Source organism: Sparus aurata, chromosome 13, assembly GCF_900880675.1.
Source record: "Sparus aurata chromosome 13, fSpaAur1.1, whole genome shotgun sequence".
NCBI lineage: Eukaryota > Metazoa > Chordata > Actinopteri > Spariformes > Sparidae > Sparus > Sparus aurata.
The window spans coordinates 5,056,534-5,084,264 of record NC_044199.1 but is presented as its reverse complement, the minus strand read 5'-3'; the positions used below and the strand labels follow the sequence as shown (position 1 = coordinate 5,084,264).

General features: G+C 39.4%; 4 protein-coding genes across 4 annotated transcripts; all 4 read left to right on the top strand.

The window, feature by feature from the left end:
• Positions 1 to 9,992: 9,992 nt before the first annotated feature.
• On the top strand, positions 9,993 to 11,390 carry LOC115593470 (olfactory receptor 1-like). Its single transcript, XM_030436989.1, has one exon. It carries the CDS (start codon positions 10,060 to 10,062, stop codon positions 11,041 to 11,043), a length of 984 nt encoding a protein of 327 aa, XP_030292849.1. The 5' UTR covers positions 9,993 to 10,059; the 3' UTR covers positions 11,044 to 11,390.
• Positions 11,391 to 14,263: 2,873 nt separating this feature from the next.
• On the top strand, positions 14,264 to 15,247 carry LOC115594692 (olfactory receptor 1-like). Its single transcript, XM_030438897.1, has one exon. It carries the CDS (start codon positions 14,264 to 14,266, stop codon positions 15,245 to 15,247), a length of 984 nt encoding a protein of 327 aa, XP_030294757.1.
• A 4,683-nt stretch (positions 15,248 to 19,930) lies between these two features.
• Positions 19,931 to 20,878, top strand: LOC115593475 (olfactory receptor 146-like). Its single transcript, XM_030436996.1, has one exon. It carries the CDS (start codon positions 19,931 to 19,933, stop codon positions 20,876 to 20,878), a length of 948 nt encoding a protein of 315 aa, XP_030292856.1.
• Positions 20,879 to 23,599: 2,721 nt separating this feature from the next.
• On the top strand, positions 23,600 to 26,547 carry LOC115594691 (olfactory receptor 6C4-like). The gene is made up of 2 exons (XM_030438896.1): positions 23,600 to 24,347; positions 26,477 to 26,547. Exons 1-2 carry the CDS (start codon positions 23,600 to 23,602, stop codon positions 26,545 to 26,547), a joined length of 819 nt encoding a protein of 272 aa, XP_030294756.1.
• Positions 26,548 to 27,731: the final 1,184 nt, after the last annotated feature.

Here is a 27,731-nt window from a genome sequence, read left to right as displayed (position 1 = left end):
ATTGGCGTCCACTACAGAGAAAACCCTTGCATTTGGCATCTCTGCGATGATCTCTTCAACTGTGCGTAGTGAATAGTGTTCCCTTTTTATAGCTTTATTGAGATCTTGGGGATCGATGCAGACTCAGTTTGTTGGGCTTCACCACAGTGACCATACTGTTCACCCAGTCTGTGGGCTCAGTCTGCTTTACAATAACTCCAAGATCCTCCATCCTATCCAATTCCGCCTTTATTCTGTCCTTCGGTGCTATTGGCACTTTCCGTGGTGGGTGAATGACTGGAGTGACATCTGGATTGAGCTGGATGTGGTGCAGTCCTGGCACACACCCTAGACCAGTGAACACATCTTCATATTCGCTCAGAATGTCAGTATTGTCTTTCTTATCCACACTGTACACTCTTCTGATTAGTCCTAGTTTTGTGCAGGATTCTCTTCCAAGGAAAGCAGGTGAGTCTCTCTCTATGATCTGGAATTCCAGCTCATATTCCTTATCTTTGAAATCACACTTGAGCTTTGCCTTGCCCTTTATTGCTATCATGTGGCCAGAGTAAGTAACTAGCTTACATCCTGACTTCTGTAGTACAGCATCCTTGTTTGTGATTCTCTCAAAGTCTCTCACTGACAGCACGTTGCACTCTGCTCCTGTATCAAGCTTTACAGTGAGCACACTGTTGTTTAATTTGAGCTTTTGAGTCCATTTCTTACTGTTGTTGTTCTCTGTTGAGACTGTATCCAGCTGAAACTTTGCATCTGTTTGCTCACTTGGTCTGATCTCTATACATCCCATAAACATGACATCATCTTCTTGTTCTATCTCATGTAGCCTACTTTTTTCTCAGTTTTCCTTAGTTTAAACTGTTGTTTTTGTGACCTGCACATGCGACTGAAGTGGTTCTTTAATTTACACAGGTTGCATATTTTCCCATATGCTGGACACTTCTTTGGCTCATGGAAGTAGCCACACCTCTTGCATTCTCCCTTCTTTTTATCAGTCTCATACTGCTTGCTACTGGCTTTCTTCATTTGGTAACTTTTATCTTATTCACGGCAACATCTGCTTCCTCGTGTAGCGCTTTCATGTGACTTTGCCAGGTTTAAATCCGTCTCTCTGAGCAGCCTAGCTCTCACAGTGTCATTGTTTATGCCACAGACTACACAGTCTTTTATCAGATCGTCTGTCAGCTGCGCAAATTCACAATCCTTTGCCTTGTTCTTTAGGTCCGACACGTAGGCATCAGTTGTCTCATTCGGCCCAACATGTGTCTCAGATAGGTGATGTTCTTCCGTGGCTCACAGTAGTCTCTAAACATGTCCTTAAGTCCGTTAAAACCATCCACATCTTCATCAAAGTCCATGGTATTAAATACCTTTATCGCTTCATCTCCAGCAACATGAAGGAATGTCGCACATTTCACCTTCTCACTCTTCTCTTCGATGCCCGTCGCGATGAGATAGAGTTCAAACTTTTGAATCCGCTTTCGCCAGTTTTCTGCCAGATTTCCCTCGAAGCACAGACTGTTTGGAGGCTTTAATTGTTCCATTTTTGTCTTCTGACACCATGTAATAAGGTATAATCTTATTTATGTATATAAGCACACGGAGACATGTCTGGATTGCGTTAACTTCCGTTTACTTTCTGTTTCTTCTATCAAACTCTCACCAGGTTAACCACAACACAACACTGGTAACATACTTCACCTAGTGGTAGGAGTCATATATGCACATACATCACATTAGCAACACAGCGCTAATTTTAGCAGTACGGTTACTGAACGTGAATCAACTCCTCTGCCCTGAGTGAGTGAGTGAGTGACACAGCGCCACTTTCAGCACAGTAGGTGAACGACAATCACGTCCTCAGCGACGCGAATCATGAGTGAGTGACAGCGCGAACGTGATTCACGTCCTCTGAATCAGCGTGAACGTGAATCACGTTCAATGAACGACCTGCTGAGAATCACGTTCAAGAACGTGAGTGACTTTTACTGTGCAGTAAAATCACTTAACATGATGCTACACGGATGTTAGCAACACAGCCCTAATTCTAGCAGTACGGTTACGGAATGTGAATCAACTCCTCTGCCCTGAGTGAGTGAGTGACACAGTGCCACTTTCAGCACAGTACGGGAATGAGAATCACGTCCTCAGCGACAGTTCTCTGTATGCAGTAGGTTTGCGAATCATGAACGAATCACAGCGCGAACGTGAATCACGTCCTCACAGATCTCTGTGTGAGTGAGTCGCAGCAGTTCCACTCCCGGCCGGCACGCTCGCGGCTGAGCTCAACTGAACTGAGAAAGGAACGAATCAGTTCATGAAGTGATTCCGTTCACTTCGTTCACTCAAAAGATTTGTTCGTTCGAATGACACGTTCGTGACCGACACAACACTATTGTGTGGACGCTACCGCGCTACTTGGTCAATAAAAGAGCTAAGCTACTGAAAAGCTATTTCATTCAGAAAATAGCGACGCTACCACCACGCTACTGAGAAATGTAGTTAAACTAGTAACTCGCAACGCCGCCCCAACACTGCGCACTAGTCACCCAGACACGGTTGTAGGTGTATGAGTACAGTCCTTGATAGCATTTTGTTACTGTGAGGGTTTCTGATGGCAGGTTTTCCAAAACTTTTTCGAGTTTTTTTTTAATTCATTGAGGAGTATGCAAATATGTGTAAATACTTGCTGTGAACAAGATATAGATATACAGATGTTGATTCAGACTTTCTTTTTACAGTACAGTTATTTAATTTCCTTGAGCGTAGGGCTCTGTGTCAATAAGGCAGAGCTGTCATGTAAACGCTTATCATTGAATCATAACGTCACCCACTTATTTGTAGTAGGTAATTCCTTGCAATAAAGGACCCAAGTTGCCAAAATACGTACAAAAACAAAAGTTCTTGAACAACAATAAGCTTCATCCTTCGTGTGATAATATATATTTGTTTCTGTGTCAATGTTGTTTTCTATTGGTGTCTTGTGTGTGTGTGTGTGTGTGTGGGGAGGACTAATTGATCCTAAGAGGCCCCCCCCCAGGATCAATTAGTCAGTTTGGTCATAACTGGTGTAAGCAAGACTGTTGTCCCTCGAGAAGCAAGAGAAAAACAGATCAGGTCTCCTCTGAGGAAAGATGAACAGTTACAGTGGCCTTGTGGTGAGATTCCCCTGTGTGAGCCTGCAGGAGGGTTGATAGACATGTTTGTTAAGGAGTAAAGTAAGGTCAAGTTAACCCTACAATCCATGATGGATGCTTTAGGCCCTGTGAAGAAAAGTAAAGACAGCCTAAAGATGCAGTATAGGTATTAATGAAAACTAGGTCAAAATATGAGAATTGTATTTTAAGAAAATGTCATGTGCTAAAACCACTAGTATGCCATTACAAGGCAACTTCCTCTGTTCCTTTCGTTACTGTGGAAATTGCTACCACTGCTTCTACTTATAGCACTATTATTATGACTGTTTTTGTGACTGCAACTAGTAGTTATTCTACCGCAATAATTAAGACTAGTTTTAACTACTTTAATCACAACTACACCCAGCAATAATACTGTGACGACTTCAATTACTGCTTGATGTATTAAAACTCCTGAAACATACACCGCATCTTCAGTAACACTACTTTACAATTTTAAAAACTGATGAACGCCCAGAATGACCGCTTAATGCTCAGCCCCATTTGTAGGTTCCAGGTTGAGGAGTGTGCTGTGGTAACTTTCCTTTATCATATCAATCCCTTGTTTTTAGAGATGCACAGATCGATCGGCAACCGATCGCAATCGGCCGATAATGCCCCTATCGGTTTTGATCGGAGTTCTCAAAATAGATCAAAGCAGGCCGATCAGATGACCTTTTAAATATAGAGTGCATTGACTGCATGCAGGGTGAGAATTTCACGGCGGCAACGGTGGCCACCTGCACTTTGGCCTTGATGCCGCGTGAAAAAAATCTCATCGTACGGCCACAGTGGCCTCTGTGCCCCTGGCCCGGTCAGCGTAGTGGGCTTGCCTTGAATTACAGCCACCTGAGTGCACAGTAGTCACTCACAGTAACTTCAGTGAGTTCGCGGTTCGCGCAGGTGGAGTCTCATCATCACATCGATGATCTTACATGAAAGCCTCTCAAACAGCAGCAGCGTCTCAAAACAGAAGAACGAAACTCACAGCACAGTGAGCAATGCAGCCGGTTTTGACATGATACGTAACTGACTTATGTGGTAGAATTCCGTTTGGTAAATTTGGAAATATATTTACAGATTCGAACTTACCGGATCAATAACTCATAAGTGAAACCTTGTTAAAACACAAACGACGGGTCTTTCCTACCGTAGTAAGGTAGACAACAAGCTACAACCGCATTTTTATCAAAACCAGCGGTCCTCGGGGTCTGTATGGTCAGCCGTTTGTGAGACAAGGGCGCAGGGACCGTCTACAAAGTGCAACACCGAAAAGAGAAACTACAAAATAATATTCAATAACTTCACTATTATTCAGAGTGTAGTGCCACCAAAATCACTCCACACATCAGTGGTCTCCTGCTGGTTATTCTACAATTTTTTGTTTGGAAAAAATGTGCTTTGCCATAATTTTGGGGAATGTCTATTGGGAGAAATATTCAATAACACTAATATTCAGTGTGGTGTCACAAAAATCACCTCACCCTAACCCTGTTTTCTAATGTAACATTAACTTGATATTGGTATTAAAAAAATGTTTTAATACATAATCCATGTGAGTGAAGGCCAAATGGACTTGCCCCTAAAATGACGAAATTCCCACCCTGACTGCATGCATTCCCACTAGTAAGCTACAGTTACTCTATGTAAGCTGAGTCCAAGTTGTCTCTAAGAGAGTCTCTAGTGTGAAATATTGCACATTGCCTCAGCCTGCAATAAAACGGTGGTCAATTCATGATACTTTCTCATCTCTTAATTTTTATACTTAATAATACAATGTCAATGTTGTGTGAGAAGAATCATTAGCCTAATTAAATATATGAAAGTTACACAAGACAACAATATAGAAGAATTTATGGATTCGACGCTGCGATCGGCAATATCGGGATCGGCAGATACTGCTTTCAGTGATCGGTGATTGGCCCCAAAAATCCTGATCGGTGCATCTCTACTTGTTTTCTGACATCTTCTAGCAGAAACAATCAGCTGATTTGTTGAACAAATTAACAGAAAGATGAATTGATAAGGACAAAACATTAGTTGCATTCTTAATGTTTATGTTCCTCTTGCAATATAATATGAAATGTTATACTGTGGCCAAATTAACAGGTGGTTCATCCCCTCTGGAGGTAATTTGTGAGCTTGAGGGCATGGCATGGCATGAGGCATTGTCCATTCCATCATTGATCTTCTTTGTAAATGATATTCAGAGAACATCTCTCTCTCTGCGACAATTGAAACACTGGAAATTTACCCAGGGAGCTAATTTCATTAGTTTGATGAAATAATACCTTGATAATGAATCCCTATGGTTAATGCTCCATGTAATAGAGGTGTTGGTGCCCTGGAGCTTCAATAGTCTCTTGAGTCGATTATGATATTGTTTTAGGCACAGCACACTGAGCCCAATGGGATTAATAAGAATTACTAGTGTACTGTATGTATCCCAGGAATTTACTATGTGCTTTCTGTAAGGCAGGAGTTAGGATTTAGTCAATTTTCCACCGTAAGATGCAGTTTTATTGCATATAAAAATATTGTGTCGTTTTCAAGTTTTCATTTTAGTTGACCTGGTACCTGTAAGTGCAGACACAGCCACCAACAGTACATTTTATCATAGCCATTTCTTCCACCCATATGTAGGTGTTTGTGCACGTGCACTAAACCCTCTTTGACTTTGCACTACATGTTAAGCAAGTGTCAGCATGCAGTTAGCTTAGCTAATATGTTATGTAACTCCTGCTAAACTTCATGAAAACTGAAATGTTGAAACATCAGCTGGTTGACTTACGTGGTGTCAACTACTGGAACTGTTTCTTGTTCAGGAAGTCAAATGAATAAGACACTGATCACAGAGTTAAAAAGCCTGCTTGAGCTTGACGCACCTGTCAACTTATTCATTTTAACTTATAAAAACTGCTTTGTTTTGCTGGCAATGCATTTCTTACCACATGTCTCAGTGTGATCGGAAACTAAGGTTATATCTTAAAATCCTAAACCATTCATCTCGGTACATGTACGTTTGAGAGGCTAAACGTTATAAAGCGGGATTGTCAGTTCAGCATTGCTGGTTTAAAACTCAGAGCAACTAGGGAAATCTTGCTGGGAAATGTGGATATGTAACATTTCCTCATAACTATTAAATGAGGCACTAAACCCTCCACCAACAGGACAGCAAAGCTAATTATTAAATCTAAAGTATTAAATATTACGCATTTAATCTAATTGCTGCGACATACACTAATCAAGACGAGACAAACGGGCATGAACTGTATGCTTGTTGTTTCTCTGACAGTCTATGCCATGGAAAGTTTCAAACTTCATGAGGCAATGTGATTCTTACTTTATTCAAACTCGCATAACACAAGCCTCCCCTGTCTCTTGACTGTTCCCTGCAGTCGGGACAAGGTGTTTACATAACTCTTCTGGATGTGTCATCATCTCGCAAGAGCAGTGCTGACAAACAACTCATTAGCAGCCTCATGAGACAGAGTTGTTCCAGCTTTCAGCAAGGGTGTGAAGAATAGTTAAGTTGTTAACCTCCTACTTATGAGCACTGCAAGGCACACACAATCTGAATCAAATCAAAAAACAAAAAGTTTGTTCCCTCTCACTTTTCAGATATCAAGTATTTTGTTATAGCAGCAAGATTAGATGCATAAACAGTCTTTTTTCTGTTGGCATTGAGAATATTCTGAAACATCAAATGAACATCCTGAGCAGGATTGTAACGCTAAGGTCAAGTAGCCTTAAAAAAAAAAAAAAAAAAAAAAAAAAAAAGAGGAAACGCAATATACGGCGGTCGGTGTTGATTCTGTGGCGCACTTCCATGAATTAGTCAATGTGTTTGAAACACTGCATTGCTGAGGTGGCCCCATGGAGCCCAGGTTTCATCTTTCATCTTTCATCCTTTGCATGTGACCATTTTTTTTGTTGTGTAAAACATGCCGAGCAGTTGTTGCAACTTCTAGAGCAAACACAACCAACCTCCATCAACACCTGCAATACAACCATAAAGACTAGGGGTGTGGAAATTAATCATTTTAACGATGCATCGTGATGTGGACATGGATGATTATGCATCGATGCAGTGATACGCCATAATCGATTATAGCCTACTAACGTAACTTGTTGATTTTCGGCCGTGCCAGTACAAGTCCTATTCCGTTTCAACCCTCTCTATGTTCTACTCTTTCCACCGGTTCACAGTAACTACGGTAAATGCGTCTCCTCATTCGTTGTGTGAAATGGCTGAGAAAAAAAGTCATAACAAGTTTACGTAGCATTTTAAAAGAGGCCATCTGGACACATTTCAGATTTTATGAAGACACTGTAAAGTGTGTCACACAAAACTCAAATACCTCGGGAATACCGCTAGCCGTTAACATTAGCGGCTGCCAAAGAGACAGCAGACTCGGTCCAGCCAAGAACTGATGCCACGCTGCCAACTCTGCCACACAACTTGGAGAAAGGGGAGAGAATAACCCAACCTGTGGCAGCTTTTATCGGATCTATGGCATTATTCTGTTGTTGACAACACCGAGTTTCGTCACCTGTTGAAGACACTGGAGCCTTGAAAAAAGCTCCCGTCACGCAGCCATTTCACAGAAAGTTACACCTGCACTTTACCAAGAAAACAAAGCCCAGGTAATTTCACAATAAGCCAAGCTAGTCGAGTATATTTATTCACACAGGTAGGCTCAGCCAATTAAGGCAATGGTAAAAATTTACATCAGTATAACATAAGTTATTTAATATGTCAATTAACATATTGTAAACTAGTAAACAGCACTACATAAACTCGTGGTTCCAGTTTTTGTGATTTTTATGCTTTCTCAGAGCACATAAAGTAAAAAGGGAGTTCATATATATGTATACATATATATGAACTCCCTTTTCATCTGACTGCCTGCATCCTCTAATGAAAACATAACCAAGTGCAGTAATCGTGATGCATCGTAGTTTCGAATCAAATCGACTCGAATCGTTGACTGGATAGTTGTAATCGAATCGAATCGTGAGACCAGAGAAGAGACACACCCCTAATAAAGACCTACACGAACAATTTAAAAACTAACGTTAGCCATCATTAACTGTATAGTTAATAATGTACAAACTTCAATATTTGTTTATTTATCACAAGTTATATCGTCATTGCAATATTGAACAGTGTTATCGCACATTGCAGATTTTCCTCATATCGTGCAGGCCCACTTAAAAGAGCGGAACACCAGAACAGCCTTCCAGGCGCTACACTGTCTGGTGCTTGGGTTTAAAAAAATGCTGCACCTGCATATTTACAGGATTGTTACCCCTTCATTTTGTTTCCCCTATGTAGGGCCCTATGATTTCTGCGATCATGGAATCGCGGACAGAATCGCGGAATTGACCGATTAAAACGGAATCTATTTTTTAACGTGGAATATTGCAGAATTTGACATAATTTCATAGAAATGCTGTTTTCGTGTGGAAGAGGAACACATGTCTGGGGAAACTGCATGGAGAGAAGCAAATCTGGGTGGCACAACAAGCCCCTTCCATAGACTGAGCCCCTCCCCCTTCAAAACAATGTAATCATGGCGTCGGTGAAAAAACTGAGAAACTCGACATTAACCCATCAGTACAGAGCCAAGCAGTTCCCGACTGACTTGTATGTGTCAGCAGGGCTTTACTAGGAGCACAGTGGCCCCTAACTGAACATTTTTGGAGCGCAATCACAAGATTTAGGGGCGCACACCGTAAATCAATTATATTGAATTGAAGATTCTTTGATTTGCCCCTTCCACTTCCGGTGTTTAAAAAAAAAAAAAAAAACACCGGCAAATTCATTGGTTGCACATGTGCATCTACATGTAAAATTTGGTCGCACTGTCTCAAATTTTGGTCGCAAAATGCAACCATTTGGTCGCAGTCTGGAGCCCTGGAAATGTGCAAATTCTGCCAACACTTAGTTGACTGGAAGCGTAAAAATACGTGCAATGACCACGTACTGTCCAAAAGCCATGTGAGAAACAAGGAAAAGTACAATAATAACGGTAGCAAGGCCAATTGAACTCAACAAAAAGAGGCTGGCAATCATGTATTTCAATGGTTATGTCGCTGATAGGTGGGAAACTTGAAGAGAGTATAACTCACAAGGACTAACTAGTCAAGTTACTTTTGAAGAAGTTTAAAATGTTTGGTTGTTGTTTTATGAAAAATCAACAAAAGTTTCATTACTTTTTGCTTATTTTTGATGCACCTTAATGAACTGTGCAGTACAGTATTGATGGAAATATGTTTTTTGTCACCTCAATAAATTTAAGTTAGTTTCTATTTAATTTGTGTGCATTTTTGGTCATTTACATTAAAAACACACTGTTTTTGGTATTAAAATAAGAGTAAAAGTAAAAAAAACTTGATTCCCAAAAATTAAAATGGAAAAAACGGAATTCCCAAAAATTTAAACAGAAAAAACGGAATTTGGGAAAACGTAAAAAGGATTTTATAGGGCCCTAAATTGGGCTCAGTAATCATTATATCCTCTCAGAATTAGTCTACACATATTCAAAACAGTAAGGTCAAGAAGACAAAAAGACAGAATGACAATAAAAAGTATTTAAACATATTTCCTAGACTTTGAATTTAAAGCTGTATCGAAGAATCCTGTGATTAAATTTCATATAAAAAATGAATTAATTGGCTTGAAAATGTTTTTGTCTGATGCAATAGACCCACGTGATTAGACACAGAGGTTGGCAAAACATTTAAAGCTTGTCAGAGCTTCATCATCAGGCTGACAGCGAGAGAGAAGATCTTGTGTCCGCCTCAGTTACAGAAGACAGTGCTGACTTGCAGTACTGCTCTCTTCAGTTAACACAGTGCTTTGGAAAGTAAAAGATTTGACATGGAGTTTTTCAACTCTGCTCTTGGAAAAAACATCTCTTTTGTGCGTCCTGCATATTTCATAATAAGTGGATTCATTGGCATCCCTAATATCAAGTATTATTATGTCTTTCTCTTTTTTGTGTTTGTTGTGTCAGTGCTGGGAAACACTGCTGTGATGGCTGTAATATACCTGGATCATAATCTGAGAGCTCCAAAATATATCATGGTTTTTAACTTAGCATTCGTGGACTTGTTTGGTAGCTCTGCCCTGGTGCCGAAACTTCTTGACATCTTTCTGTTTGACCATCGCTACATCCCCTACAACGACTGCTTGACTTTCCTTTTTTTCTGCTACACCTGCCTCTCTATGCAGACTCTTAATCTGGTTGGACTCTGCTATGACAGACTGATAGCTATCATCTTCCCACTGCATTATCATTTGAAGGTGACCCACAGGTTCATGTTTTCTTTGATTGCATCATTCTGGGTTTTTGTCATCTTTGTTGTACTCATTGCAGTCGGCTTGCTTACCAGACTTTCCTTCTGTAAGTCTGTACTGATTAACAGCTTTTTCTGTGACCATGGTCAGATATACAAGCTTGCCTGCAATGACAGAAGTCCCAGCTTTGGTATTGGTATGTCATTACCAGTTCTTCTTATTTGGCTTCCACTGATGTTCATCTTGTTTAGTTATTTATATATTGCCTATGCATTGTCTAAAGTGGCCACAGTTCAGGAAAGAGTGAAGGCCTTTAAAACCTGCACAGCTCATCTTTCATTAGTGGCAATCTATTTCATCCCAATATTAATCACATTTACAATGTCTTCGAAAATTCATCCAAACGGCAGAATCATAAACCTCTCTTTGACCTCTGTCTTTCCTCCCATGTTGAACCCAATTATTTATGTTCTGCAGACACAAGAAATCAAAGAATCTGTGAAAAAACTGTTTAAAATCAGAAAGCAACACAAAATTATGGCAAAGAAAGCAAACATAAAATGATCTTTCATGTATATCTTCTTCTGTTTGGAACATTAAAAATGACAAAAATCAATGAAGCATGACATGACATGAAATTTAATAGAATGTATTCTATAAGAATGATGTCATAATTAACCTTAAAATCCAGCAGGACATTTTTAAAAGATGACTGAAATCAAATGAATATTTAAAAGAAAGCACAATGCAGTTATAACTAGACAGAATGACACACGAGACCCACGTTATTGAGACTGCTGTGGTGTGATGGCTGCAAAGTTATACTGTAAATATGTTCATGTAATCTGCATGTGTTATCTCGATTGTACCTGCTTGAAATCTTAAAATGTATTTTGTTTTCTTTCTTCATCTTTTGGGGCAAAATGTAAAACATAGAGAAGCTGATTTTTCAGAAAATGTGTTGCAATCAAATGTTGCGATGTTTTCTAGTTTTTTTTTAAAACAGGATCTTGTCTTGTTTTTTTGTGTGCTTCTCTTTTTTGAATCAATCTTTTGTGTTTTTATACTACTCTGCATTAAAACCTCTCCCACCACTCAGGGACACAGTGACTTTTATTTAAGAATTTTACTGTGGATCAGGACAGACTTCTCTTTTTTTTAATCTCTTTTTGTGAAATCTTGTGAAATGCGAACAAAAAGGTTTTGACATAATTGTCCAGGGATGGTTTTCATCATTAAGAATGGTGGTTTAATTCTGGGCATCTTGTTCAATCATGAGCCTTTAATTGTGAAGTTAAAGTAGGAAATTGCAGCAGGCACTGATTCATGTAATTGTAGTTGTCCGGAATGCAGTTATGAAGAGAACAGATTTTTATTAAGCTCTTTTTTGTTGCAGTTTGAACAAGTTGTTGTGTTATACATATAAAAGCAGTGTTTCCCCTTGGATGGAGTTGTAGCAGTGGAGGTGAGTGTTCACCCGCATGCAAAAGCCAAGTGCAAAGTGCACCCTGCCGGGAGGTTTCTATGTGTCTGCCGGCACCAGAGGGGCTCTTTAGGCTTAAGTACATAACAGTACATTTGTGCACAGTAATGAGCAGGGGAAATGTCTGTCTAGCTTACATATGAGGTGTCTCAAGCTTTAAGAAAATACACCTTTATTTGAACACAATAAAAGTATAATCTTTAAAACAATTATTGACAGTAATTTCACAAAAAATATCTTCACAACCGACCATATACAGTAAATCACATAAGACAAATACTAGAACAATCCAAAATGTCTGTGCCTCTACGAAGTAATCTGTCAGTAATTTGAGATTGACCGCTTTCGCGTGTCACAGTGGCCCTCACGCGTATTAATGCTGCGTTTGAGACAAATCCATTTACCCCGAATGATAATCCTGAATCCGTGATCAGTGTTGCTTGCTTCATGGTTGACATCTACCTGATGCTTGTTAAATTAGTTGTGCTGACATTATCAAGTAAACTCAAAGTTTCTCGTTGCACCTTCTCCAAACCTGGTGCTAACGTTACGTCCGTTGTGGTAAATGCTGAGAGACGGCGCAGCACGGCATGGCATGGAGCGAAGGAGACCGCTTGCAAAGTTTCTTTGACAGAGCCAGTGATAGTTGCCAAGCATAATATGACAATAGAACCATGGATACTGGCAGCCAAAATTGTTATATTAAAGTTCATTATTCTAACAGCTGTAAGAAATAGCCTAACAGGCTTCATAGTCTCTATAGGTGGCCCACTGTGGTTTGTGATTTATTTTTATACATCGTTTCAAACAGGTGTGTGATTGACCTGGATATGAAGCATCCATAGTGCAAAATGATATAACATTAGTTTCTAAAGGGACAAGACTGAGCCCACTCTCCACCTCTCCTCTCTGCTTGTTAAAAAAATAAAATAAAATTAACATATTTCAGCAGTGGCGGTCCGCCGCTACCAGGTGCATATAGTGTAAACACTGAAAAGTAGAACCTGATGTTATGATATATAAGATGTGCAAGAGGCAATATATTAAAAACAAGAGTAATTGAAGAACTTAACCCCATGAGAACCAGCAGAGAGCTCTGAGATAGAGAGCCTAGAGTCACTGTGAAAGTCTATCCTTGACTTAAATCTGTAGAAGGTGGTTCAAGTTACAGCTCAGGTTAGCTCAGACATTTCGAATTCTGTATTAAAATCAAGGAGAACCAAAATAAAAAGGTTCACAGCACTGTCTGATAAAAGTAGGTTATTAATGTGAGTGGACCTGAAAACCCGACTGGGCTGATTTTATGGATTTTTTCCTGAACCAGAGCTAGGGTCAGATGCTTAGGTTAAATAGACAGAGGAGATCGACACTGACCTCATTTAACACAAACTCAGAAGAGATGCTTGATCATATTTTATGGAGAAAATATTTTGTGGTTTGTCCTTTCAGCTGCTCAATCTCAATTCTGGAGAGACGGCTTTACTTGTTTCTAAATAACTTCTAATTGCTGCTAAACAGCACCATCTCAGTCTACACATCCGTATGGAGGCTTTGTGCTACCTTCGACAACAACAGAGGCCTTTAACAGTAGAGAGGGGTTTATTTGAGTTTCCTGATGATACCATTTACCTTTTGCATAAGCTAAATGAAGTTTCCGTTGCCAGGTTAGCTCAGTTAGCCCTGCAGCTAGAAATTGTATATGTTGACTCAGCTCTTGGGTGCAAGGTGCCAAATATGGCCGAATATATAGGAGGCTGTCTTGCTTCACCATGGTCAATATCCCTCACTTGCCTCTTTTCACTGAAGCAAGTAGTGCTCCACCAGGCTTTTCATGGGAACTTTGCGTTCAGGTTTATTTGTCATGATAGGGATTAGAAAATATAGCTGACTGATTGGCCAGAGACATTAAGTTATTGTCTCGCCTTGAAAGAACTCTGACAGAAACACTGAATCCAATCAGAAAACCAATTTAATGGTCACTGAGTGAAATAAAAATGTTTTATAAGTACTCTGTAGTTATATATTATATCAGTGTATTACATGATTGTGTTCAGTAAAATGGCTTAAAGTGGGTTTGTCTGATGAGCAGTCACTTAGACACAGGGGGAAAGACATTGACCTTATATTAGGGAAATACAGAGGTAGACTATTTCTCTTAGTAGCCACTCCTGCCTCAGTTAAACCTCGTCAGACCTCTGTCACCAGAAAGAAAAGGAACTTCAAACGCTGTTCTGATGCAGATACACAGAAGAGGACACTTCTCAACATAACATACTGAACTGTGGACAGTTTTAGAAGTAAATGGAGTTTTTCAACTCTGCTCTTGGAAAAAACATCTCTTTTGTGCATCCTGCATATTTCATAATAAGTGGATTCATTGGCATACCTAATATCAAATTTTATTATGTCTTTCTCTTCTTTGTGTATGTTGTGTCAGTGCTGGGAAACACCGCTGTGATGGCTGTAATATACCTGGATCATAATCTGAGGGCTCCAAAATATATCATGGTTTTTAACTTAGCATTCGTGGACCTGTTTGGTAGCTCTGCCCTGGTGCCGAAACTTCTTGACATCTTTCTGTTTGATCATCGCTACATCCCCTACAACGACTGCTTGACTTTCCTTTTTTTCTGCTACACCTGCCTCTCTATGCAGACTCTTAATCTGGTTGGACTCTGCTATGACAGACTGATAGCTATCATCTTCCCACTGCATTATCATTTGAAGGTGACCCACAGGTTCATTTTTTCTTTGATTGCATCATTCTGGGTCTTTGTCATCTTTGTTGTACTCATTGCAGTCGGCTTGCTTACCAGACTTTCCTTCTGTAAGTCTGTACTGATTAACAGCTTTTTCTGTGACCATGGTCAGATATACAAGCTTGCCTGCAATGACAGCAGTCCCAGCTTTGCTATTAGTAAGTTATTACCAGTTCTTCTTATTTGGCTTCCACTGATGTTCATCTTGTTTAGTTACTTATATATTGCCTATGCATTGTCTAAAGTGGCCACAGTTCAGGAAAGAGTGAAGGCCTTTAAAACCTGCACAGCTCATCTTTCATTAGTGGCAATCTATTTCATCCCAATATTAATCACATTTACAATGTCTTCGAAAATTCATCCAAACGGCAGAATCATAAACCTCTCTTTGTCCTCTGTCTTTCCTCCCATGTTGAACCCAATCATTTATGTTCTGCAGACACAAGAAATCAAAGAATCTGTGAAAAAACTGTTTAAAATCAGAAAGCAACACAAAATTATGACGAAGAAAGCAAACATGAAATGATCTTTTATGTATATCTTCTTCTGTTTGGGACATCAGAAATGACAAAAATCAATGAAGCAACATCTATTGTACAGATATACAGCAATTCTTAAGTTGAATTCTATACCTTTTAATACCTTTTTTAATACCTTCATAATATTCTTTAATATCAACACGACTTCAAGCTGCAACTGTAGTAGCAACCTTTCGAACTTCAGTGTTGGGGGTGACTAATTATAAAGTAACAGATTACTGTCATTTTGTTACTTAACTTTCTGAGTGAAGAAGTGTAGTAATGCTCACAATTCAAATGAAGTACCTGTTATTACTGGATAGTTTTTTTTGTTACTTTTTTGCCTCAATAAACACACTGACCGATACACAATTATTTGTTATTTAATCCTAACCCAAGACAAAAAATTATTGTTAAATGTAGGAAGAGCACACACCACTTCTCCGGGGCTGGTCCAGGGGAGCAATTTTGAAAAATAACCCTTTAAATGGTGACTACTGCTGAGATTTTTGGAAGAAAAAATTCATTTTCAGAATTTCAGAATCAGAATCTAAGACATGAGACAAAATAGTGTAGAAGCTGACATTACTGCTTGAAAATATGTTAACATCTTGAGCATTAAATAACTTTTTTTACCATCATTTTCTTTATTATCATATATTTTTTATGGAAACCGAATCTGTTTCAGAAGTCAGTGGGCCACATGACATGGAAGCTATTGAGAAAAAATAAAATACAATAACAACAGGTGTGTCTCATTCGACCTGTTTACTAATACAATTTGCTGCTGGATTGGAGTCACTGGGTCACATGACATGGAAGATATCGAAAAAAATTTAGTTATTTTGTATTAATATATTCATGCTAATTTATTTAAAGGAGAACTTTGGTCGATTTTAACAGGCAGCTTCATTGCTCAAGCTACCCTTGACTTGCCAGTACCGAAGACGCGAACACATTTGGTCCAACCATTACAGAGCTCCGTGAACGGAGATGTAGCATTGAACGCTAACAGCATGGGGTCAGAACTTTACACTGTGTTTTAGGCGTCTTAACATGCTCCACATCTCGCACCAAAAGTTATGCAACATCAGCAGACACCTTAGCACACAGCACTGTAGCGTGTATGACTCAAACTGAATAAAAAAGTAGTTAAAACCGTGTGTTTGTGCAAGCAGCTACTTACCTGTTTGTTGACATCCGTGTGTTCCGGTAGCTAGACCAAACTAGTCAATCCGTCGAGCGTGCACTTACTCCCTCACTGGCGGAGACGGAAACGTAATCCAGCATTTTCGTGTACATGTTCATAATGTACATGTCCATGTTACAGCCTGTCATGAGCCATGAGCCTTACAATAGCCTGTTAAGCCTGTTAAGTGCACACTCGATAGATATGCTAGTTTGGTCTAGCTACCGGAGCACACGGATGTCAACAAACAGGTAAGTAGCTTCTTGCACAAACACACTGTTTTAACTACTTTGTTATTCATTTTGAGTCATACACGCTACAGTGCTGTGTGCTAAGGTGTCTGCTGATGTTGCATAACTTTTGGTGTGAGATGTGGAGCATGTTAAGACGCTTAAAACACAGTGTAAAGTTCTGACCCCATGCTGTTAGCGTTCAATGCTACATCGTCGTTCACGGAGCTCTGTAATGGCTGGACCAAATTTGTTCGCGTCTTTGGTACTGGCAAATCAAGGGTAGCTTGAGCAATGAAGCTGCATGTTTAAATCGACCGAAGTTCTCCTTTAATGACGGTCCCTAAATCACTTTCCAGCGATTCAGCGCAAGGCTCTGGGAGGTGAGCTAACCGTCCTCCTGCTGCTGACACTGGGCGAACCTCAGTAAAGTCGCGGCTGAGTCACCTGTTGCAGCCTTTGAATAGGATGACGAGGATTTCCGTCACTCAACTTAAACAGTGACTTGTAGAAACTCTTCTTTGAATGAAGTTCCATCGTGACAAATGAATGGACGACTTGCAGAGTTACATGAAGACATGATTCAGAGGCACAAAAAACACTGACAGTGGTGAGCGGTCATCATGTTTACCAATCCCCGACCTGTGCCTTGTGCATTCCCATCCAGGTGACATTCATTGTCTTTTTACAGACGTGGCAATAAGCCTCTCGGCTGTCAACAACTACTGGCCTAAGCCAGTCTTTGAATCTAGAGTCCTCTAACCAGAGGTCTGAAAAATTACATTTCCCCATGACTTTGTCAATAGTAGCGAACTTTTGCAGACTTTTGGCAGAAAGCTAGCCGTGTGCTATCCATTTGGAGCATAAACTGAGGTGCTAATAGTTTTACCGTGTCACACACTGTCTGGTGTCACATCATCGATACCTCTCAGGTCCTACTCGCACATATAATTTACATAAATAAATTCACACAATTTTTAGGAGATAGGCCTGCACTTATGACAAATGGAAAAAAAACTCACAGTTGGATAGTGGTTGAAAATGTTATACCTTGTCAGATGATGTTTATTACTTTTTAATACTTTTTAATGGCCTTAATTTTTGCTAATTTCATTTACTACCTTTTAATACCTTTTACAACCCCGCGGACACCCAGATTGTAAAGACTTGTTTAACATGAAACTCAATAGAATGTATTCTATATGAATGCAGGGCTGTAAACTAACTTTTTGGCTCACCTGCAAAGGGGACCGGTAGATGAAAGAATCTACCGGCGAAGTACATTTTTTACCTGCCAAATAATGAATTGCCTCTTTTTGTTGCATATACATCTGTTTCAGTACTTTTCATGGAGAACAGTATTATATACCAATACATGCTTAGAAAAGAGGCCAAAGTATTATTTAGAAATACATTTTAATATTATTAATTAAATTTCATAACATTGCAAATTGAAAACTTGAACAGTGCAAAACTTTGACAAAGGAAACACTCATTAATTAACTATCAGGCTCTGTAATAGAATTGTCAGTGGAGACTGTACCATAATAACATTTACACTGGATTTGATAGACCCATGGTTTTACACGTTTTGTCATGTGACAACTGTTCTCAAATTAAGCCACTTGATTATCATACTGAAACCTAATTGAAGGAAGTCGTTTAGAAATGATGCACAACTTAAGTACAACTTCCCTCAGCTCATGAGTAAGAGGTGCCGTCATTGCTGCGCTCAAATCACAGTCACTGCGCCAAACTTATAAAGAGCAGTGACGCGCATGCTACGTTGCTTCTGAGGGGAACTATTTTCTACAGCAGTGACATCGGGGGAGCTACTTCAGCGCGACACACAACAAATAGCCGGTTTAGCACTAACGTTTGCTACCGTCATAATTTATCACTTTACAGCTACTACAATGTTTTGCTATATCATGCATAGTTTATTGCAAGAGCACGACTATCGGGACAAACATTTACCCGCCCTGTGGCATGTATCCCTCCAAAATTAAGTCGCCAGGGGAATATTTTAGTCGCATTTGGCGAGTGGCAACCGCTGGTTTACAGGCCTGTATGAATGACATCATTTTTAACCTTAAAATCAAGCAGGATATTTTTAAAAGATGACTGATATCAAATAAATATTTCAAGAAAGCGCAATACAGTTATAACAAGACAGAATGGAAAGGTTCACAGCACTGTCTGATAAAAGTAGGTTATTAATGTGATTGGACCTGAAAACCCAACTGGGCTGATCTTATGGATTTTTTCCTGAACCAGAGCTAGGGCCAGACGCTTAGGTTAAATAGACAGAGGAGATCGACATTGACCTTATTTAACACAAACTCAGAAGAGCTGCTTGATCATATTTTATGGAGAAAATATTTTGTGGCTTGTCCTTTCAGCTGCTCATTCTCAACTCTGGAGAGACGGCTTTACTTGTTTCTAAGTAACTTCTAACTGCTGGAAAACAGCAGCATCTCAGTCAACACATCTGTATGGAGGCCGTGTGCTATCTCCGACAACAACGGAGGCCTTTAACAGTAGAGGGGGGATTAATTGAGTTTCCTGATGATATCATTCACCTTGTTGCATAAGCTAAATGAAGTTGCCGTTGCCAGGTTAGCTCAGTTAGCCCTGCAGCTAGCAATCGTATGTTTACTCAGCTCTTGGGGGCAAGGTGCCAAATATGGCCGAATATATAGGAGGCTTTCTTGCTTCACCATGGTCAATATCCCTCACTTGCCTCTTTTCACTGAAGCAAGTAGTGCTCCACCAGGCCTTTCATGGGAACTTTGCGTTCAGGTTTATTTGTCATGGTAGAGATTCGAAAATATAGCTGACTGATTGGCTGGAGATATTTAGTCATTGTCTCTTCTTGAAATAACTCTAACAAAAACATTGCATCCAATCAGAAAACCAATTTGATGGTCACTGAGTGAAATAAAAATTCCAAATATATATAAAAAAAATTCATAAGTACTCTTTAATTCTATATTATATCAGTGTATTACATGATTGTGGTCAGTAAAATGGCTTAAAGTGGGTTTGTCTGATGAGCAGTCACTTAGACACAGGGGGAAAGACATTGACCTTATATTAGGGAAATAGAGAGGTAGACTATTTCTCTTAGTAGCCACTCCCGCCTCAGTTAAACCTCGTCAGACCTCTGTCACCAGAAAGAGAAGGAACTTCCAACGCTGTTCTGATGCAGATACACAGAAGAGGACACTTCTCAACATAACATACTGAACTGTGGACAGTTTTAGAAGTAAATGGAGTTTTTCAACTCTGCTCTTGGAAAAAACATCTCTTTTGTGCGTCCTGCATATTTCATAATAAGTGGATTCATTGGCATACCTAATATCAAGTTTTATTATGTCTTTCTCTTTTTTGTGTATGTTGTGTCAGTGCTGGGAAACACTGCTGTGATGGCTGTAATATACCTGGATCATAATCTGAGAGCTCCAAAATATATCATGGTTTTTAACTTAGCATTCGTGGACCTGTTTGGTAGCTCTGCCCTGGTGCCGAAACTTCTTGACATCTTTCTGTTTGACCATCGCTACATCCCCTACAACGACTGCTTGACTTTCCTTTTTTTCTGCTACACCTGCCTCTCTATGCAGACTCTTAATCTGGTTGGACTCTGCTATGACAGACTGATAGCTATCATCTTCCCACTGCATTATCATTTAAAGGTGACCCACAGGTTCATGTTTTCTTTGATTGCATCATTCTGGGTTTTTGTCATCTTTGTTGTACTCATTGCAGTCGGCTTGCTTACCAGACTTTCCTTCTGTAAGTCTGTACTGATTAACAGCTATTTCTGTGACCATGGTCAGATATTCAGGCTTGCCTGCAATGACAGAAGTCCCAGCTTTGCTATTAGTATGTCATTACCAGTTCTTCTTCTTTGGTTTCCACTGATGTTCATCTTGTTTAGTTACCTATATATTGCCTATGCATTGTCTAAAGTGGCCACAGTTAAGGAAAGAGTGAAGGCCTTTAAAACCTGCACAGCTCATCTTTCATTAGTGGCAATCTATTTCATCCCAATATTAATCACATTTACAATGTCTTCGAAAATTCATCCAAACGGCAGAATCATAAACCTCTCTTTGACCTCTGTCTTTCCTCCCATGTTGAACCCAATCATTTATGTCCTGCAGACACAAGAAATCAAAGAATCTGTGAAAAAAATGTTTAAAATCAGAAAGTAACACAAAAGTACGGCAAAGAAAGAAAATACATAAAATGACCTTTTATGTATATTTTCCTGTTCTTCTGCGTGAGACATTAAAAATGACAAAAATCAATGAATCAACATGTATTCTAAATACTTGTTTAACATGAAACTCAATAAAATTTATTCCATACGTATGACATCATTACTAACCTTAAAATCAAGCAGGACATTTTTTAAAAGAAATGTTAAATGTACTTTGTTTTCTTTTTTCATATTTTGGGGCAAAATGTAAAACATAGAGAGAAGCGGATGTTGCAATGTTTTCCTGCTTTTTTGTGGTATCTTATCCTAATTTAAAAACAGGATGTCATCTTGTTTTTTGTGTGCTTCTCTTTTTTGAATTAGCTAACCTTTTTGTTTTTCAATACCAATTTGCATTAAAACCTCTCCCACCACTCAGGGACACACTGACTTTTGTTGAAGGATTTTTATTGTGAAGCAGCAATCAAGATTGTGAGAAACCAGACTTCTCTTTTTGTGATAACTTTTTCTTGAAATCTTGTGAAATGTGAACAAAAAGGGTTTTGACATAATTGTCCAGAGATGGTTATTATTGTCAAGAATGGTGGTTTAATTCAGGGTATCTTGTTCAATCATGAGGCTTTAATCATGAAGTTTAAGTATGGAAATTCAGCATGCATTGATTCATGTCATCATCATCGTCTGAAATGTAGTCATGAAGATACACAGATTTTTATTAAGCTATTTTTTGTTGCTTTTTTTTATAGGTTGTTGTGTCATAAAAGTAGAACCTGATGCTACCATGTATATGATATGCAGTATTTCGCACAGAATCAGATTTTTTATTGAGGCGGCGGCTGTCCAGCTGGGGTGCCATAGAGCATTAGCACTCAAGACTTTTGCCGACAGATTTGGCTAAGTTCCTTTTAGCGCCGAGCTAAATATCTATATGTAATATGGGATAAAATGTAATTGGGCGGCTCTTCTAGACTCTCCAAATTTCACTGACTGAATTGCCCAAAATTCCTCTTCTTTGCAGAGGAAGTTAAGCCAACTGTGTTAAAAAGTTTCCTCCTCTTCTTCATTGGTTGTATTGGTGGACCAAAAACCACACCACTATCTACTGTATCGGAGTATATAACATCATGCTATTCACTGACGGTTGCGCTGTCTTGAATGAAAGAGAATGGGACGTTCAGCTCCAAAATAGAAAATAAATATTTTGCAGCCAATGTTGATATAGACCGCCACAAATAAATTCATGTGTGTGAAACACTCAGTGCATTTACATGACACTCAAGAAAACCGAATTACTGTGTTAGTCCGAATATGATCGGATCTTTAAGATGTATACACCTTAGTGTGACTAAAAATGGACAGGATTGGATTTCTCATAGTCGAATTAAAGCACCCAGATTATTCGATTGATAGTCGCATTACTCCTGCATGTATATGTTCCATCAGATCGGATCGGATTTTGGGTTCTGCGCAGGTGCAAGATTTTTTCCCTGGGGCCGTGAACCGGAAGTAGACGGACGGCGGCGGCGGCATCTTTCCTCTGAAATCACGGCAAGAAAGAGCGCCATTGTGCACCTAGTTTGTGAAATTATCATGTACACCATATACGAAATGTACAAAGATGTAGCTTCGTCTCGCTCTTCGTACGCCATCTTTCTTGAATGCCGAGGCAGCTGGTGACGTAAAGAGGTCAGCCAGAGGTGTCTCTGTTACCACTAGTTGAAATGGGTACAGCGCCACCTAGCGTACCGGGGTATGACATGCTCCGGCCCAATAATCCGATTTTCTCACCGGCATGTATACTCAGATAATTGCAGTTGTCTGTTTGAGTAGCATAGTCGAACTATGGCTGTAATCCGACTAAGCTGTGCATGTAAATGCGCTGACTGATGTGCAAGAGACAGTATATCGAAACAAGAGTAACTGAAGAACTAAACCCCATGAGACCCAGCAGAGAGGCTCTAAGACGGAGAGCCTAGAGTCACTGTGAAAGTACATCCTTGACTTAAATCAGTAGAAGTTGGTTCAAGTTACAGCTCAGGTTAGCTCAGAAGTTTCGAATTCTGTATAAAGTAAAGTAAAGTAAAGAAGAACCAAAATGGTTGACTCAGCTCTTGGGTGCCAGGTGCCAAATATGGCCGAATATGTAGGAGGCTGTCTTGTTTCACCATGGTCAAAATCCCTCCCTTGCCTCTTTTCACTGAAGCAAGTAGTGCTCCACCAGGCTTTTCATGGGAACTTTGCGTCCATGTTTATTTGTCATGATAGGGATTAGAAAATATAGCTGAATGATTGGCCGGAGATATTTAGTTATTGTCTCCTCTTTAAATAATTCTAAAGAAAATATTGTTTCCAGTCAGAAAACCAATGAAATGGTCACTGAGTAAAATAAATTACAAAATTTAAAAAATGTGTTATAAGTACTCTGTAGTTGTATATTATATCAGCGTATTACATGATTGTGTTCAGTAAAATGGCTTAAAGTGGGTTTGTCTGATGAGCAGACACTCAGACACAGGGGGAAAGACATTGACCTTAAATAAGGGAAATACAGAGGTAGACTATTTCTCTTAGTAGCCACTCCTGCCTCAGTTAAACCTCGTCAGACCTCTGTCACCAGAGAGAGAAGGAACTTCCAACGCTGTTCTGATGCAGATACACAGAAGAGGACACTTCTCAACATAAAATACTGAACTGTGGACAGTTTTACTAGCAAATGGAGTTTTTCAACCCTGCTCTTGGAAAAAACATCTCTTTTGTGCGTCCTGCATATTTCATAATAAGTGGATTAATTGGCATACCTAATATCAAGTTTTATTATGTCTTTCTCTTCTTTGTTTATATTATTTCAGTGCTGGGAAACACTATTGTAATGGCTGTAATAATCTTGGATCATAATCTGAGGAGTCCAAAATATGTTACCGTTTTTAATCTAGCATTCGTGGACCTGTTTGGTAACTCTGCTCTAGTGCCGAAGCTCCTCGACATCTTTCTGTTTGACCATCGCTACATCCCCTACAACGACTGCTTGACTTTCCTTTTTTTCTGCTACACCTGCCTCTCTATGCAGTCATTTAATCTGGTTGCACTGTCCTATGACAGACTGATAGCTATCACTTTCCCACTGCATTATCAAGTGATGGTGACCCACAGGTTCATGTTCTGTATGATTGCATCTTTCTGGCTGTTTATTGTACTTGCTGTACTTATTGCAGTTGGCCTCCTGACAAGACTTTCCTTCTGTGATTCTGTGATTATTAACAGCTATTTCTGTGACCATGGTCAGATATACCGGCTGGCCTGTAATGACCATTTCCCCAATTACGCCATTAGCTGTTTGTACCCAGTTCTTATATTTTGGCTTCCACTAGTTTTCATCTTGTTAAGTTACCTTTATGTCTGCTGTTCTTTGGCTAAAGTGGCCACAGTTCAACAAGGACTGAAGGCCTTTAAAACATGCATAGGTCACGAAGAAAGCAAACATGAAATGATCTTTTATGTATATCTTCTTCTGTTTGGGACATTAGAAATGACAAAAATCAATGAAGCAACATCTATTGTAGAGATATACAGCAATTCTTAAGTTGAATTCAATACCTTTTAATACCTTTTTTAATACCTTCATAATATTCTTTAATATCAACACGACTTCAAGCTGCAACTGTAGTAGCAACCTTTCGAACTTCAGTGTTGGGGGTGACTAATTATAAAGTAACAGATTACTGTCATTTTGTTACTTAACTTTCTGAGTGAAGAAGTGTAGTAATGCTTACAATTCAAATGAAGTACCTATTATTACTGGATAGTTTTTTTTGTTACTTTTTTGCCTCAATAAACACACTGACCCATACACAACTATTTGTTATTTAATCCTAACCCAAGACAAAACATCATTGTTAAATGTAGGAAGAGCACACACCACTTCTCCGGGGCTGGTCCAGGGGAGCAATTTTGAAAAATAACCCTTTAAATGGTGACTACTGCTGAGATTTTTGGAAGAAAAAATTCATTTTCAGAATTTCAGAATCAGAATCTAAGACATGAGACAAAATAGTGTAGAAGCTGACCTTACTGCTTGAAAATATGTTAACATCTTGAGCATTAAATAACTTTTTTTACCATCATTTTCTTTATTATTATATATTTTTTATGGAAACCGAATCTGTTTCAGAAGTAAGTGGGCCACATGACATGGAAGCTATTGAGAAAAAATAAAATACAATAACAACAGGTGTGTCTCATTCGACCTGTTTACTAATACAATTTGCTGCTGGATTGGAGTCACTGGGTCACATGACATGGAAGATATCGAAAAAAATTTAGTTATTTTGTATTAATATATTCATGCTAATTTATTTAAAGGAGAACTTTGGTCGATTTTATCATGCAGCTTCATTGCTCAAGCTACCCTTGACTTGCCAGTACCGAAGACGCGAACAAATTTGGTCCAGCCATTACAGAGCTCCGTGAACGGAGATGTAGCATTGAATGCTAACAGCATGGGGTCAGAACTTTACACTGTGTTTTAGGCGTCTTAACATGCTCCACATCTCGCACCAAAAGTTATGCAACATCAGCAGACACCTTAGCACACAGCACTGTAGCGTGTATGACTCAAACTGAATAAAAAAGTAGTTAAAACCTTGTGTTTGTGCAAGCAGCTACTTACCTGTTTGTTGACATCCGTGTGTTCCGGTAGCTAGACCAAACTAGTCAATCCGTCGAGCGTGCACTTACTCCCTCACTGGCGGAGACGGAAACGTAATCCAGCATTTTCGTGTACATGTTCATAATGTACATGTCCATGTTACAGCCTGTCATGAGCCATGAGCCTTACAATAGCCTGTTAAGCCTGTTAAGAGCACACTCGATAGATATGCTAGTTTGGTCTAGCTACCGGAGCACACGGATGTCAACAAACAGGTAAGTAGCTTCTTGCACAAACACACTATTTTAACTACTTTTTTATTCATTTTGAGTCATACACGCTACAGTGCTGTGTGCTAAGGTGTCTGCTGATGTTGCATAACTTTTGGTGTGAGATGTGGAGCATGTTAAGACGCTTAAAACACAGTGTAAAGTTCTGACCCCATGCTGTTAGCGTTCAATGCTACATCGTCGTTCATGGAGCTCTGTAATGGCTGGACCAAATTTGTTCGCGTCTTTGGTACTGGCAAATCAAGGGTAGCTTGAGCAATGAAGCTGCATGTTTAAATCGACCGAAGTTCTCCTTTAATGACAGTCCCTAAATCACTTTCCAGCGATTCAGCGCAAGGCTCTGGGAGGTGAGCTAACCGTCCTCCTGCTGCTGAAACTGGGCGAACCTCAGTAAAGTCGCGGCTGAGTCACCTGTTGCAGCCTTTGAATAGGATGACGAGGATTTCCGTCACTCAACTTAAACAGTGACTTGTAGAAACTCTTCTTTGAATGAAGTTCCATCGTGACAAATGAATGGACGACTTGCAGAGTTACATGAAGACATGATTCAGAGGCACAAAAAACACTGACAGTGGTGAGCGGTCATCATGTTTACCAATCCCCGACCCGTGCCTTGTGCATTCCCATCCAGGTCACATTCATTGTCTTTTTACAGACGTGGCAATAAGCCTCTCGGCTGTCAACAACTACTGGCCTAAGCCAGTCTTTGAATCTAGAGTCCTCTAACCAGAGGTCCGAAAAATTACATTTCCCCATGACTTTGTCAATAGTAGCGAACTTTTGCAGACTTTTGGCAGAAAGCCAGCCGTGTGCTATCCATTTGGAGCATAGACTGAGGTGCTAATAGTTTTACCGTGTCACACACTGTCTGGTGTCACATCATCGATACCTCTCAGGTCCTACTCGCACATATAATTTATATAAATAAATTCACACAATTTTTAGGAGATAGGCCTGCACTTATGACAAATGGAAAAAAAACTCACAGTTGGATAGTGGTTTGAAAATGTAATACCTTGTCAGATGATGTTTATTACTTTTTAATACTTTTTAATGGCCTTAATTTTTGCTAATTTCATTTACTACCTTTTAATACCTTTTACAACCCCACGGACACCCAGATTGTAAAGACTTGTTTAACATGAAACTCAATAGAATGTATTCTATATGAATGCAGGGCTGTAAACTAACTTTTTGGCTCACCTGCCAAGGGGACCGGTAGATGAAAGAATCTACCGGCCAAGTACATTTTTTACCTGCCAAATAATGAATTGCCTCTTTTTGTTGCATATACATCTGTTTCAGTACTTTTCATGTAGAACAGTATTATATACCAATACATGCTTAGAAAAGAGGCCAAAGTATTATTTAGAAATACATTTTAATATTATTAATTAAATTTCATAACATTGCAAATTGAAAACTTGTACAGTGCAAAACTTTGACAAAGGAAACACTCATTAATTAACTATCAGGCTCTGTAATAGAATTGTCAGTGGAGACTGTACCATAATAACATTTACACTGGATTTGATAGACCCATGGTTTTACACGTTTTGTCATGTGACAACTGTTCTCATATTAAGCCACTTGATTATCATACTGAAACCTAATTGAAGGAAGTCGTTTAGAAATGATGCACAACTTAAGTACAACTTCCCTCAGCTCATGAGTTAGAGGTGCCGTCATTGCTGCGCTCAAATCACAGTCACTGCGCCAAACTTATAAAGAGCAGTGACGCGCATGCTACGTTGCTTCTGAGGGGAACTATTTTCTACAGCAGTGACATCGGGGGAGCTACTTCAGCGCGACACACAACAAATAGCCGGTTTAGCACTAACGTTTGCTACCGTCATAATTTATCACTTTACAGCTACTACAATGTTTTGCTATATCATGCATAGTTTATT

Excerpts from the sequence above, each read along its gene's own strand:
- LOC115593470 (XM_030436989.1), top strand. The coding sequence starts at position 10,060 with ATGGAGTTTTTCAACTCTGCTCTTGGAAAAAACATCTCTTTTGTGCGT.
- LOC115594692 (XM_030438897.1), top strand. The coding sequence starts at position 14,264 with ATGGAGTTTTTCAACTCTGCTCTTGGAAAAAACATCTCTTTTGTGCAT.
- LOC115593475 (XM_030436996.1), top strand. The coding sequence starts at position 19,931 with ATGGAGTTTTTCAACTCTGCTCTTGGAAAAAACATCTCTTTTGTGCGT.
- LOC115594691 (XM_030438896.1), top strand. The coding sequence starts at position 23,600 with ATGGAGTTTTTCAACCCTGCTCTTGGAAAAAACATCTCTTTTGTGCGT. Across the intron at positions 24,348-26,476 it reads GGCCTTTAAAACATGCATAG|ACGTGGCAATAAGCCTCTCG; the intron begins GTCACGAAGAAA and ends GTCTTTTTACAG.